At 45.1% G+C, this 13,087-nt stretch overlaps 3 protein-coding genes across 6 annotated transcripts in view; 1 reads left to right on the top strand and 2 right to left on the bottom strand.

Annotated features, from left to right (window-relative positions):
* The window catches only part of LOC311040720 (ankyrin repeat domain-containing protein 10-like), a 454,992-nt gene that overhangs the window by 49,341 nt on the left and 392,564 nt on the right, over positions 1–13,087 (bottom strand). The window lies entirely within an intron of this gene.
* Positions 1–13,087, top strand: part of LOC311040716 (diacylglycerol kinase zeta-like) — a 168,239-nt gene that overhangs the window by 116,018 nt on the left and 39,134 nt on the right. For all 4 annotated transcript variants that reach the window (XM_084051063.1, XM_084051062.1, XM_084051061.1 and 1 more), the window contains 3 exons: positions 5,115–5,155; positions 5,901–6,043; positions 6,920–7,009. In XM_084051063.1, the coding sequence (XP_083907189.1) occupies positions 5,115–5,155; positions 5,901–6,043; positions 6,920–7,009 (274 nt within the window). The remainder of the gene's footprint in view (positions 1–5,114; positions 5,156–5,900; positions 6,044–6,919; positions 7,010–13,087) is intronic.
* Positions 10,211–12,178, bottom strand: LOC311041012 (ubiquitin carboxyl-terminal hydrolase 7-like; the record flags this gene model as incomplete). The annotated part of the gene is made up of 1 exon (XM_084051449.1): positions 10,211–12,178. The coding sequence occupies one exon, from the start codon at positions 12,176–12,178 to the stop codon at positions 10,211–10,213; it is 1,968 nt and encodes a 655-aa protein (XP_083907575.1).

Here is a 13,087-nt window from a genome sequence, read left to right as displayed (position 1 = left end):
CCCTCCAAACACTGCTGAGCGCTAAGGATCAGAAGGAGAGGATTGAGGGGGTGGAGGATCCTGGCCATCAGGGGAGAAGGAGACCCAGACACTCAGCTGGGGGACTCCTCTGTAAGAACCATAGGGACAACTGAGATCAATTATGATGCTTCCAGCATTGGTGGATTGATTAGCTGGTCAGAAGGTGTGTCAGAGCTACCTCTCACTTGCATACTAAACACATCGGAGATGAAGAACTTCATTGTCATCCCATGGAGGTGCCCAACTGGCCCTGCCACACTCAGAGCATTGAGAGGGTTGTCAAAATGGTGACTGAGGCTTCTTCTACATACATGTACTTCTCTCAGGAAAAGAGGGATGGAGGGATCAGGACTCATGAAACCAGCAGGAGACTGATGTCTAAGGCAAAGCGTCAAAGCAGGACTTGTACAACCTAGCAAAGTTCAGGAAGTGATAATTGATCTTCATAATTGTATCCAGTGATATACATGCACTTCCATTGTGAATAAATATGTAAGTTTGATTTGGCTTTGTCAATATAAAGTATTTTCCTTATGTCTTTTAATATCCTAAAATGAGGCTAAAAAGGGCAAAATTAGTCATTTTGAAGTACAAAATGATGTAGGTTAGAGTTATTCCACCTAAAAAATAATGTCACATTTGAATTCCCCATATAAAAACACATCATTTAGACACCCCACATGTTAGGATTTCCTTTGGATTTTAATATCTTATAAATTAATTAGAACGGGTACAATTAGCGATATAAAAATGCAAATTGATGTAGGTAAGAGTTGTCCTATCCAAAAAATAATGTCATATTTGAACTCTCCATCAAACAACACATAAAATAGACACCCCTCTTTTTTGGATTTCCTTAATATTCATTTTAGCACCTGAGTATGGCCCGCCCTAATCCCTATGTTCCCCAGGTTCTATGTTCCCCGGGTTCAATGTTCCCCATTTACCTTAGGGTTAGGGTTTAGGATTAGGGTTAGGTAAGCAGGGAACATAGAACCCCCTAGAATAGAGATACTGGGCTTCATTTGGTTAATTACTTTACTGCTCTGTGTTCTCTATATTGATCGTTGGCCACCTTGGTCAGTGCTATCTAGCAAAAACAAATTATTTGCTTCTTCCGACCTTCCCCGTCTGCCTTCATGCTCGCCGGTCTTCAATCAGCAACTCTTTATTGCATTCCCTTGTGTTTACATTTTTATTTTTCAGATATCAGTGGGATCAGTTTATCGGCCTGCATGCCTGATTTCACCTTCGCTGCCTGATCCAAAATAGATGATTTAAAAGTTGTTTACTAAAAGAAAATAAGATTGATTTCCCATGCAACGTCGTCCCCAACAGGATCCCTCGCCCAAAACCCTGCGACTTATTTGCCGCAGCTTAGCTTCTATATGTTATGGGCCGTGAAAAATGATTTAAATACGAAATAATGCTTACATGTTGCAAAGCTTTACATGTGGAAAAGAGAAGCTTAATCCTCACATTTAAAGCTGCACTATGTAACTTTTCTCTTTTACCCAAGATGTGAACCCGGTTTCCTGCGCAAGTGCTAACATTTTTTACCATTGAGCTAATAGAGCCATACCTGCTTGCTCAGGGGATGAATTGAATCTCGACCATCAGGTCAAAATCCATGTCAGATCCTGTGTAAGAAATGACCTTTGACACAATCTAAATGTCTCAATAGAAGAGCAGGGACACAAAATACAACTACCCCAATTGTATAAGTTATGTTGTATTAAGAATCAAGAAGGTTTTATTTGTCACTCGGATGGGGGGGTTGGTATCAGGTTTATAGAATAGAATAATTTATAGTAAGGTGTGTACATCTACATCTATATAGAAGGTATGCATACGTATCTATACATGCGTCTGGGTGTGTTTGTAGTCCGTTGCTTCCGGCGTGTGGTAATGCCCTGTATGTGATTGAGTTTAATTCCCTCGGGTGGTACGAGCGTATAGTACGTGTGAGAACCATATCCCGTGGATTTCACCAGTTATTTCCATCGTAAAGCAAACACGGCTCACCTGGATGGAATCAGGTTTTCCAACATTCTGTCCATATGAAAACACGGAGAGTTGCTCTGCATGGAGTGGTTTCAAGGTCCATCTTGGTCGCAGTTAGTCTCATATGACTCAGAGAGATTACAGTCTCTCAGTCCCGCTTGTATTAATCATCGCTTGTCCATTTGATCGATTGGAAATTTGCATGCCATTTGCTCAGGAGTGGGGATCAATGTGGTTTACTTTGGACTCAAGCCGTTTTCCAATGGTCCATTGTCCGTTCTCGTATTTCTGATCACCTTCCTCTGTGGCTCTGAAGAGGTGCCATTGTCGCTGTTGTTTACTTCATTTTTCGCATAGTTTTCCCGCTGACCACAAAGTTGTGAATAGGAGATCAGAGTAAGCCTGGTGTGTCCGATATAATCCTGTATTCAAGGTGTACAGTCATAGTGTAAATAATAACTTCCAATGCTAAAAGGCTTAAAAAGAAAAAGGGGGGGAGGGGGGGGGGGGGGGGGACAGGGGGACACGGTATAAACTAGAAAAGTAGATCTCTGGTAGGCCTGTTAGAGATGTGTTCTCCGTGGGGTGCAGCCGTCAGGACACAAGGAAGCTGTGGGGGAAATGGTTTCCCCCACAGGTACGACAGACAACAGTGCCAGTGATGATTAACTGTTTGTGTTTGTGGCAGTCCCTACGGGCAGAAGTGAAATTGGTTTTGAAGGTGCGCTCTGTAGAGAGGCCCTTCAACACGTGATTCCAATTTGGGTAAAGGATTGGATGTTTCATCCTATCCTATCTTATTATATATTAAGGAAACCTCAGTCAGTCAGTCAGCCAGTCTGCATATGGTTTGGCTGCACACATCTTCGGGTATGGAAATAGGCCTCGACCACAAATTTGTGAAAGAAATTATATGAAACTAAATTATATTTAGATTGATAAAGAAAAACATCACATGGATGCACCTGGGACGTATCATCAGTGTTGTAGCCTGGGGTCATCGGGTGTTTCGGGTCTCGCAACATACAACATATACCCTCGCCCAGGTGACCCAGCCGGGGTTGATCAAGCCTCGACTTACGTCCCAGTAGCTACCCACGGTCAGTCCTTTTAGGTCCCTCCCCCCATTCCAAACATTTCCTTATAGCGTGATGGTTTCTTGGGCCGTGGTGGTACTGCAGGCTCCACTTGCGACTTGCTTGAATGGCCCTCCTAAAGGCCTCACCGTGGATTTGTTGGGCTTCTTCCTCACGGAAGACACAGGCTGGGGCGCTAACCCATACTGCTCCCGGATGCCGTCTACATTCCGGCTGTCAACCGTCTCTCCAGTGGTCATCAAACTATTCCTGGTTGTCGCATAGTCTATTCCTATGAGCCACTATAAATAGAATAACTATACAGAAAAACATCACATGGATGCACCTGGGACGTATCATCAGTGTTGTAGCCTGGGGTCATCGGGTGTTTCGGGTCTCGCAACATACAACATACACCCTCGCCCAGGTGACCCAGCCGGGGTTGATCAAGCCTCGACTTACGACCCAGTAGCTACCCACGGTCAGTCCTTTTAGGGAAAGACAGGGCCACTCAGTCCGATGCTTATGTCGATTTTTATTTTATTAATTTGTCTGTTTTTCTTTCATGTTTACGAGCAGCTTTTAATGTACTTAAATTCTATCATCTGATGATTATATTGAGACGGTGACAGAACTGACAAGTCTTTTTAAAGCTTAACCATCTAGACAGTGAGCTATACTGCTTTCTCTTTTCCTGCCTCTCTCCACTGTACAGTCTATATGCGTGATGCGAGAACGCGGTCTAGCCAACACTAATCTCTCAAGAACAGATTCTGCACTGCGTTGGAATCTGTCTTGAAGGTTCGTCAGAACGTGTACACACTGTGTGGGAGTGGGTGTGGCTTCAGAGGCCGCGCTTTATCCAATCAAATGTAGTGGGCGGGATTCACGTGTCCGTCATCCTTCCCGACTCGAAACTTAAACCGAAACTAATTTAACAATAGCGTCCGCGGAGCATACAACCACGGAAAGATATTCACATTTGAACTTACTCTTTCATCATAGAAACAAGTGGGCTTATAACCAAAACCATCTATGTTCTCTGGGAGAAGTGGTGTTAGTGTTCCGTGTAGAAATGTTATCTAGTCGGAATGAAAACGCAAGCTCACCACCGGAAGTGGAGCTGTGAAGGCAGACTTAAACCCCGTTTCCTTGCGCACATGTGCTGCGTCGCCATTGTCCCAGAGTCACACTCAGGAGGAAGAACAGCAGAGGTCGCTGTTTTTCCTTTTCAGTGTGTCTCTGGGTTCCGAGATTGAGCCAACACCAACTCGGGACTCCTGAATCGCTGCCCTCCACACTCTCCTATCTCACATCAGGGTCTTGAGCTGTAAAGTGTTGTTAGCTAAAGGTGACTCTCCACCAAACTACTACTTCAGACTACATCAGACTGCAACAGACGGGTAGTCTGTTGGCAAAAGTTGGCATTTAGTTGCATTTACGTAGATGCACACATTGTTGTGCTAATGCCTTAGAGCTGGCAGCACTGGCCTGAAAGCTCTTGCCATTGTTGCCAGGTCTGCTTATTCTAAGCGACTTTGGGCTCATCGGCGGGTCGATAGAGATCCCGACCCGACAGAACAACGCTATCCGACGTCAATTTGTCGGCAGTAGACGCTTTCCAACGCCTCCCAAAGCAAAGAGTCGGCCCGAAATCGGTGCAGTTGAGAGCTGCTTTAAGCTGTCGCGCCCCAGTGCATCTACGTAGGTGGTGCACTTCTTGCCTTTCCTGGCTCCCATAGTGTCAGTTTGTTTGCCACTAGTTCCGGGTGCCCGACGCAGTGCCCTGCCAGCCTCATCCTTCTCTCTCTGACTTTGTCTGTGACCCGTGGTAGGTGCCCATAGAGGACCACATTTACATTTAGCCGCCTGTTCAGTCTAATGAACCAGAATGATCTTGAAGACATTGCACTACATATGTATTTTCTTTTGCTTATAATATAATCTCTCTCTCTCTCTCTCTCTCTCTCTCTCTCTCTCTCTCTCTCTCTCTCTCTCTCTCTCTCTCTCCAGCTACAACAGCAGATCGCTTCTACAGGATAGACCGAGCACAGGTAAGGGTCTGTTTGGGTGTCAGAGTTGAATTAACATTGAGGATTGTACTGTGTACCTGCTAACATTAAGGTCCTACATTATCAACCCCTGAGGGCTATTTGGTCATTACAGCATCCAATAACACTAAGGTAAAGAATAAGAAGAATCAAGCATTTAGCTGCCAAGTTCAAAACTACACAAGGGAACTGGTAATAGCATAAAACACAGCAGTTTTGCGGTGTGTGGAGTTTTAATTTGAATCCTGTGAAATGTTACCGAGCAGCAAACAAATCCTGGGGTTGGAACTAGCGGACAGAAGAATTATGGGAGCAAAGTTTAGTGAAAATGGTTAAACAACACTCTAGCTGAAGTTGAAGCCAGCTCAACTTGGATTGTAGCTTTGTAGATTTTGTAGCAGCTTACAAATGTCGGGTGTAGCTTTGGATCTTCATGCCACTGGCTTCCATGGAAAATGAAATATAGACTGTAGCTTTGTATCTGCCAGTGTGAACACAGCATTACAGAGCAGTACACAGGTAAGGCAGCTAATGACAAGAGGACATTGCTGTTTTAGGCTGAGTTTATACCTGTATACGCACTATTCTGTCATCTGAGCCACTCCCGCACTCCAGAGATAATTAGCAATTGATCTTCCTCTCTGCTTGTGGCATTCAAACCCACATTTCTAGAACTGTAATGGAAATTTTGTTAGCAGGTATCTAATATCAGTGTATATGTGTGCATGTATGTGTGCACGTTCATTAGGAGCATCTGAACTACGTGTCGGAGATCTCCCAGGAGGAGCTGTTCATCCTCGACCCCGAGCTGGTCGTCATGGCCACTGTGGGCACCTCCCCCTCCACCATGCCTGACTTGGTTAACCCCGCCTCCAGCCAGACGGACAGCAGGTAGTTTATAACCAACCAAAGCCTATATGCATCATCGTATGACACATAGTGCAAATAGCCAATCTACAACTTCATAAAGCTTGTACTGTAGATCAGTGTTTCCCAACCGGGGTACCGTGGCATTTTAGTGTGCCGTCTGAGATAAATGGGTGTGCCGTATAGAATTTCGAACAAAAAAGCACGAAAGCAAACCCCTCCCCCCCCCGACAACAATAGATACGTGGGCTCATCGTCCATCATGGACACACAGCCAATCACCACCGCACCGAGTCCATTCAGTGAAGTGACCCTCGCACATAGAAATGCGAATCACCTGTACTCGCCTGGCAGGTACTCAGGGGGAAATTGGGGCGGAACGGGCCGGTACGGCGTTCCATGAAAAGATTCAGCGCCGGTACGCCGGGAAGAAGAGGGGAAAGCAATGCTGTCAAAAGCCCATAATATAAGGAACGCATGTCCACCAATAAAACACATGTACTAACTTTAAATCAACATAAGTGTTAGTTTTCTTATAAAGTGCTTCTAAATCGTTCCAGTGTGTTTGTGTCAACGTATTCCGTGCTGTTTGTTGGTGTTTCATATGAGCTTGTATATCTGCTATTTTTTAATAGCCAAAGTATAGAATAATGGTTATAGCTAAAAATAAAAAAATACACAGATGCGTTCCCGGATTGAATAAAGTGGACGATGTGTTTGAAAATACTTGTGAACTTTTCATCTACTGCACACAACACTCGATATGTAAATACGTATTTGTGAGTCACCTCGAAAAGGGGCTGTAGATCTGCTACTTTTGGTGCACAACAGCACGCAATCTGGTTTTAGGTGTTATTAAATCTTTGTGTTTGTGTGTGTGTTTTGTTTAATTATCTTCAGGAAAAGTCCCTCCCATCAGCCCACAGGTCAAGGCTTCGTTTTCCCCCCTCCCTCCTCTTCCTCACCCCCATCTTCACCCACTGCTCCCAGGTACACACACACACACACACACACACACACACACACACACACACACACACACACACACACACACACACACACACACACGCACACACACACACACACGCCATTACATAACACAGAGACACACGTACAGTACATGTGCCATGTGCACCCACAGAGCGACAAATATAAATGTTACGTACTCTGACAGATTTATCATGACATGAAATAGCTCTACACTTCATTTAGTATGTTAACCCTTTAAGACCGGGAACATATCTGTGTCATTTTTAGATTTCTTTGGATATTAAAAAATAGCAGATATGCAAGCCCATAGTGCGGCACCGAGTGCTGCACTATGAGCTTATAGGTCTGGTATTTTAGAAAAAGTGTGAAAATGTGTGCAAATCTTTGAATATTTGAGCATTGAACATTTGCAACTCAAATCATTGCCTCTGGGGGTCCCTGGAACAAAATATTTTACAAAAATATGTATTCAAAGATTTGAAAAAATGTTCACGAATAGCAGATCTACAAGCTCATAGCGTGGCTATGAGCTTGTGGATCTGCTATTTTTGAATAGCCAAAGAAATCTAAAATGACACATGTGCTTTCCTGGTCTTAATGGATTAATCTCTTACCAAAGTTAAGACGGTGTGTGTGTGTGCTTTTGTACTTGGCGTACAATAGGTGTGTGTGCGTGTGCGCACAGTGAGAAAGACTGAGAGAAAGCTGAGTGTAATAAGTGGTGTGTATATTATGAATACGTTGAGAAGTGTATGACTGTGTTTGTGTGAGACGGTGTGTGTGTGTGTTTGTGTATGTGTATTCAGCAGAATGGAAATGTCTTTAATTAGCTGTGCTTGGAGGTGTGTGTACTTGCATCATGCGTGTGTGTGCTCTACAGTGCTTACGGGTTTTGCTGTCGCGTATAGCTCCCTTTCTATGTGTCAGTGTGGCAAAACCCAATCACTCAAACACACACACACACACACACACACACACACACACACACACACACACACACACACACACACACACACACACACACACACACACACACACACACACACACACACACACACACACACACACACACACACACGCACATGCATGCAGACTGGTGTTACAGAAGCTGCAACATTATGTGGAGTTTGCTTGGGATTAGGCTAAGCTCTGAGTGTGTGCATTTGTGTCCATGTACTGTATGTGTGTGTGGATAAGCAGTCTTTCATGTTCTCCTCCACCATTCAAACTTAAGTTCCTATAAAGGGAGAGAGAGAGTGGAGCGTGTGGGGGGAGGGGTATTATTACGTTTTGATTCTCAAAGTTTTAATTTCAAGGACCCCAAGTTTGACATGCTTTTTTTCTTTTTTTTGACAAAATGTTTATCTCTAGGACCCCAATGTACACTCTAAAAATCCTCAGTGTTAATTTCACTCTGAGAGTGTACACATGGAACCACATTATTTTGTTCAATCTCAATGGTTACAGACCCATAAGAGTCCATTTGGACCCCTGGTGGTCCCCAGACCAGACATTGAGAAACAACGCTTTGATTTATTAATTAATAATGATATAATTGGGCATTGGGCAACACTGTTGTCAGTGGGAACTATGCAATATGTCAATACCCTGTTGTTACCATAGTACTTAGTACTTAGTGCAGTGCACGTTTCAGAGAGTATACTTGGAGCCAGTCTATGACCTCGTACGATGCCGGTGGTCATGTATGACGCACATCTCCATATCCTACTATAATTCTAGTAACCTCTGTAGTGGTGTAGTGGTGTCACTACCCGGTTCTCCTCACTGGCTGGAGCAATTGCTCTGATTTCGCACACAGCCATTGACCATTACCATCTGACCTTAACTGTGAAGCCCGTTTTTCGATTTCATCAAATCTCAGCTTCCTATTAGCGTTTTTGTGTAAAACAAAACGGGCCTGCCCAGCTATGGGACGAACTGCCTCCCGGGTTGCCAGATCATGTGCGCATATCCCCCCACGGATGCGTCGACCGGGTATGGTCTAGTTGGGCAAAAGGTAACAGACGTGTTTCAATCAATCAGCGACACAGTCAGAGTACAGAGTACTACAGTTCCCCGTTATCAGAGTACGTGGAGGCCAGTCTTTGCCGTCATTATTCTGACGTCGGTACTGTGACAGGAAAGTAATTCACAAAATATTACAAATTATTCAGGGTTTGACTTCCTTGGCAGTAAGCCAAGGACGTTTGGTGCTGATCGGTGCAGTGGTTCGCTAGGTGAGCTAGGTGAGCCACGGACAGACATGACAAACATCTGTGGACATACATAGTGTACACTATCGGTTATTTTCTTGGCCATTATTCGAATAATCAAGATGGAGTTTTTTTTTATAATTAGTTTAAGTAAGTGAATAAATCATCAAATTTACGTGGAAAATCGATTAGTCTGATTAACCACGGAAGTTTAATACTTCGTCATACATTCTACAAGCTCACAACACGTCGCATGGTGACGGGTTGAGCTTGAAGATTAGCAATTTTCATTATTTTAATACATTTTGAAAGGAAATGCAAAATTGTATTCCCCCACAATGGATAACTTTTTATTACAATCGATTATCAATTTAGTCTATTAAATCGATTAGTTTGATTAGTTGTACCCCTGCATTATGATATAATTGCTCTTCTAGATTTCCCCCTAGGACCCACGCTGTGTTATAAAAAAAAAGAAAAAAAAAGAAAAACAGTAAATATGTATGGAGTTGATTGGTTGGCTGGTACCATTTAAACCCCTCTATACTGCGTACACTGGACATGGGTCGCCTCTGTACTTGGTTCGCTCTTTTTTCCCTTCTACACCACAGACTCTCTCATTCTTTTGGATATCCAACAGTCTGACTCCTCATCATCATCATCTCACGAAACAACTCACTCTCTCTGATCTTGAGCGATGGGAATCAATATATCACTACCCATGTCCAAGACTACCTGGTCTACTGGACTCTCTTGTGTTCAACCTCTGAGCTACTGGTCCTCGCCACCTGCACTCTCTTGTATTCAACCTCTGAGCTACTGCTGGACTCTCTTGCGTTCAACCTCTGAGCTACTGGTCTTCGCCACCTGTAAGTAGGTCATGCGGTTGGACAGTGTAACCACAAAGCCACACTGAAGATGGCATCGGCTCGGTCGTACTGGTCCCAGGAAGTGATCTTGGGTTGGAATGGACCTTGGCGTAACATGGCTACACTGGCAGAAACTTTGGATCCAAGATCTCCAGAGTGATTTCCATGGGGCTCTGCCAGCCGCTCAAGTACATCATGGTCTGGCTGCAGTCTGCCTCGTAGTTCAGCCTGGAGCGCCGCCTAGTTCCGTTTCTGTACCGCATGACTGACAGCCTCATCCGGTCCTGTGGGAAACCCATACCCCGGGAAAGCCTCTCAACAAACTGCTGCAGCGTGCTGCTCTTTAGCACTTGGTACCTCTCAGGGTGCACGTCGTCACCCTGGTCACCATGGTTCTCTGTTGTCACCTGGACCACCATGTAGCGAAGCTGTTCCTCTCTCTTCTGCGCCTCCACCCTCTTCTCCTCCTGCACGCACTCCACCAGCTGCTCGGGGATGTCCAAATTCGTCACTGGCTGGAGCACCTCGTTGAGCTTGGACTCACGGATGTACACCAACATGTAGGCAGTGCAGTAGTGGTGAGCGTCATCATGGCCGTAGTTGTGTTCTATGGCTTCCTCTTTGGTGCACCGAGACACTATATCGTCATCAAATTTACACCATTTGCCATCTCCGTTGGGGTTGACATAGACAACATAGTGTCCTCCTTGGTTTCCCCCACTGTGCACCAGCACCGTATGCAGGATGTAGTTGGCCGGGTCCTCGGAGTCCGTCTTCTGGAGGAACTCATCCAGGAGCAGCCTCTCCGGGAACTCGAACCTATCATTAATCTTGATGTTTTGGTCAGTCTGTGGGTCATACATACTCCTCATCAGCTGTAGGTGCAGAACAGGAGGAAAGGCAAGGAACTTCACCCCCTTCTCTGCCTCCTGTAAGCCATGCTCTCCTGCATCATATTTGTTGTCTCCATCCAACTGTTCTGTTTCCACATAGACTTTGAAAGACTCAAAGATGTTCTTCTTTCCTTTGATGCTGAGCTGGATGTCATAGTAGTCTTCTGTCCGCTCTGACCTGTAGTCCACGTGCTTACACTGGATGTAGGACACCATCTTTCCTTTGAAGAGCTTGGGAATGGTCCCCTCAACACAAGTGCCTTTCATTTTGTTCTCCATTTTGTTCATGAGCACTCTGCACAACTCCTGGACGTCATGTTGCATGAAGCTGTCTAGTGTCTCCCACTCAAAGGCCTTGGTGAGTTTCTTGGTGCTGACGGGCTCGTTGCTGTGCTGTAGCTCATAGAAGACCATCTGCAGGGCAAGAGGGATGCTCTTGGATGAGTCATCACCCTCTGTGGGCATCAAGTACACCGCCCGTCTTAGCTGATTGGTGAAGAAAAATGTCTCTAGGAGACAACTCATGTAGCAGGTTGCTCCTTCATTTTCCATACCCACGTAGCCTGTGTGTTTCTTAGAGTCCCAACCAGCTCCATGTGGGGCGTCTGCCTGGACATGGACTTCAATGGTGACTTTGTCATCCATAATGAAGCCCTTGTCTGGATCAGCCACATCTCTCCAGGGCATGAAGTAATTGAAGCCCCTGAAGGGCGCCTTGTGAAAGAACAAGTGATTGAATGTCTTACTGATGGACTTCTCGTGGTTTTTGTGGTTGATGATCCTCAACGTGGCCTGGGCATGGCACGACCATGACGTGGAGTTGGACTGTGTATTACACTGCAGGAACATGCTAACATCTGATCTCTGGCCGAGGTACGACGCTACTTCGATCGTCCAGGGAAGGTTCCTGACGAAGAAAGGTCGGAACCTTACGGGCTGCCACTTACGGCTGAAATCTTCCATCACAAAGACCATCGTCGCCTCCGACCGCCAGCTGACATCCTCTTCCATGCCATCCTGTGTCTTATCATGTCCGCCTTCCGTGGTCGTGTTACCATTGATAACTGGGTTGGCTGGGATTCTTGGGAGGTCACCTGTGTTCGGAGCTTCCATCTCCACAGCCTCAGGTTCACAGAGCTGCTGTTGCTGACCAGCTTTCTGCTGCTGTTGCTGGGTGTGATGATGATTGTTCATGTTGGCCGATGGTGAGGTTGTGGTGGTATCTTTGTTCCCCTCCTCCACCATATTGTCCAGGGTTGGTTCTTTGGGCTGCTGCCGGGGAGTTGAAGGATCCATAAGTGGGCTAAAGGCAACGGGGGGGGGAGGGCAGGCAGAGAGACGCAGGCGTATTTGCTCGCTATTCACCCTATATCGGCGCCTTGACGTATGCAAGTTATCTGACAGCCAACCGAATGAGCCAAATAAAATCCTGACTTTACCCCTGTGTAATGTGGCACAAAAACGTCTATGACAAGTCACACCACAAGCTGCAGCCGGAGAAACAAATACTTAGACTAAGCAGCCGATTAATGATGTAGAAATTAAAAACAATATACAACAGCTTGCTATTTGCCAGAGACTCCATATATACTCGCCACGTCTACGTAACCAAGTATATATGACGTATATGTGACGTACATTTCATCATCAAGTATTTATGACGTAAGTGACATAAATATGGGTCTAATAATGGCTTGGCTTCCATGTGGATTATGGACTGGTGGACTTCATATGGCCAGTCTATGATGTCAGTACTGTTACATCAGTCGTCTCCATATTTGGGCAAGGAAACCTTGCTCAAATATGGAGATGGCTGACATGCTCATCTGACTAACATTGACATCCATTATCCTCCTATATTAAAATTGCCTAATGGGTTGGCGGGCTGGCCCGCCGGCGTACCACCTATGTTATTGCTATGACTCTAACATAACCATACCGTATATAGAGTTCCCACTGCAGCTACACCCAAATATGACATGTGTCTTGCTGACTGTAACAGCATGGCATCAGACCCAATCAAACCTTGTCATCATGACATCAGACAAAAAATAATCATATAAGGATCCATATAAATGTGAGTACAATTATCTAACTAACTAA

Source organism: Gymnoscopelus microlampas, assembly GCF_963454915.1.
Source record: "Gymnoscopelus microlampas genome assembly, chromosome: 24".
Classification (NCBI taxonomy): domain Eukaryota; kingdom Metazoa; phylum Chordata; class Actinopteri; order Myctophiformes; family Myctophidae; genus Gymnoscopelus; species Gymnoscopelus microlampas.
This window is presented reverse-complemented; position numbering and strand designations above follow the sequence as displayed.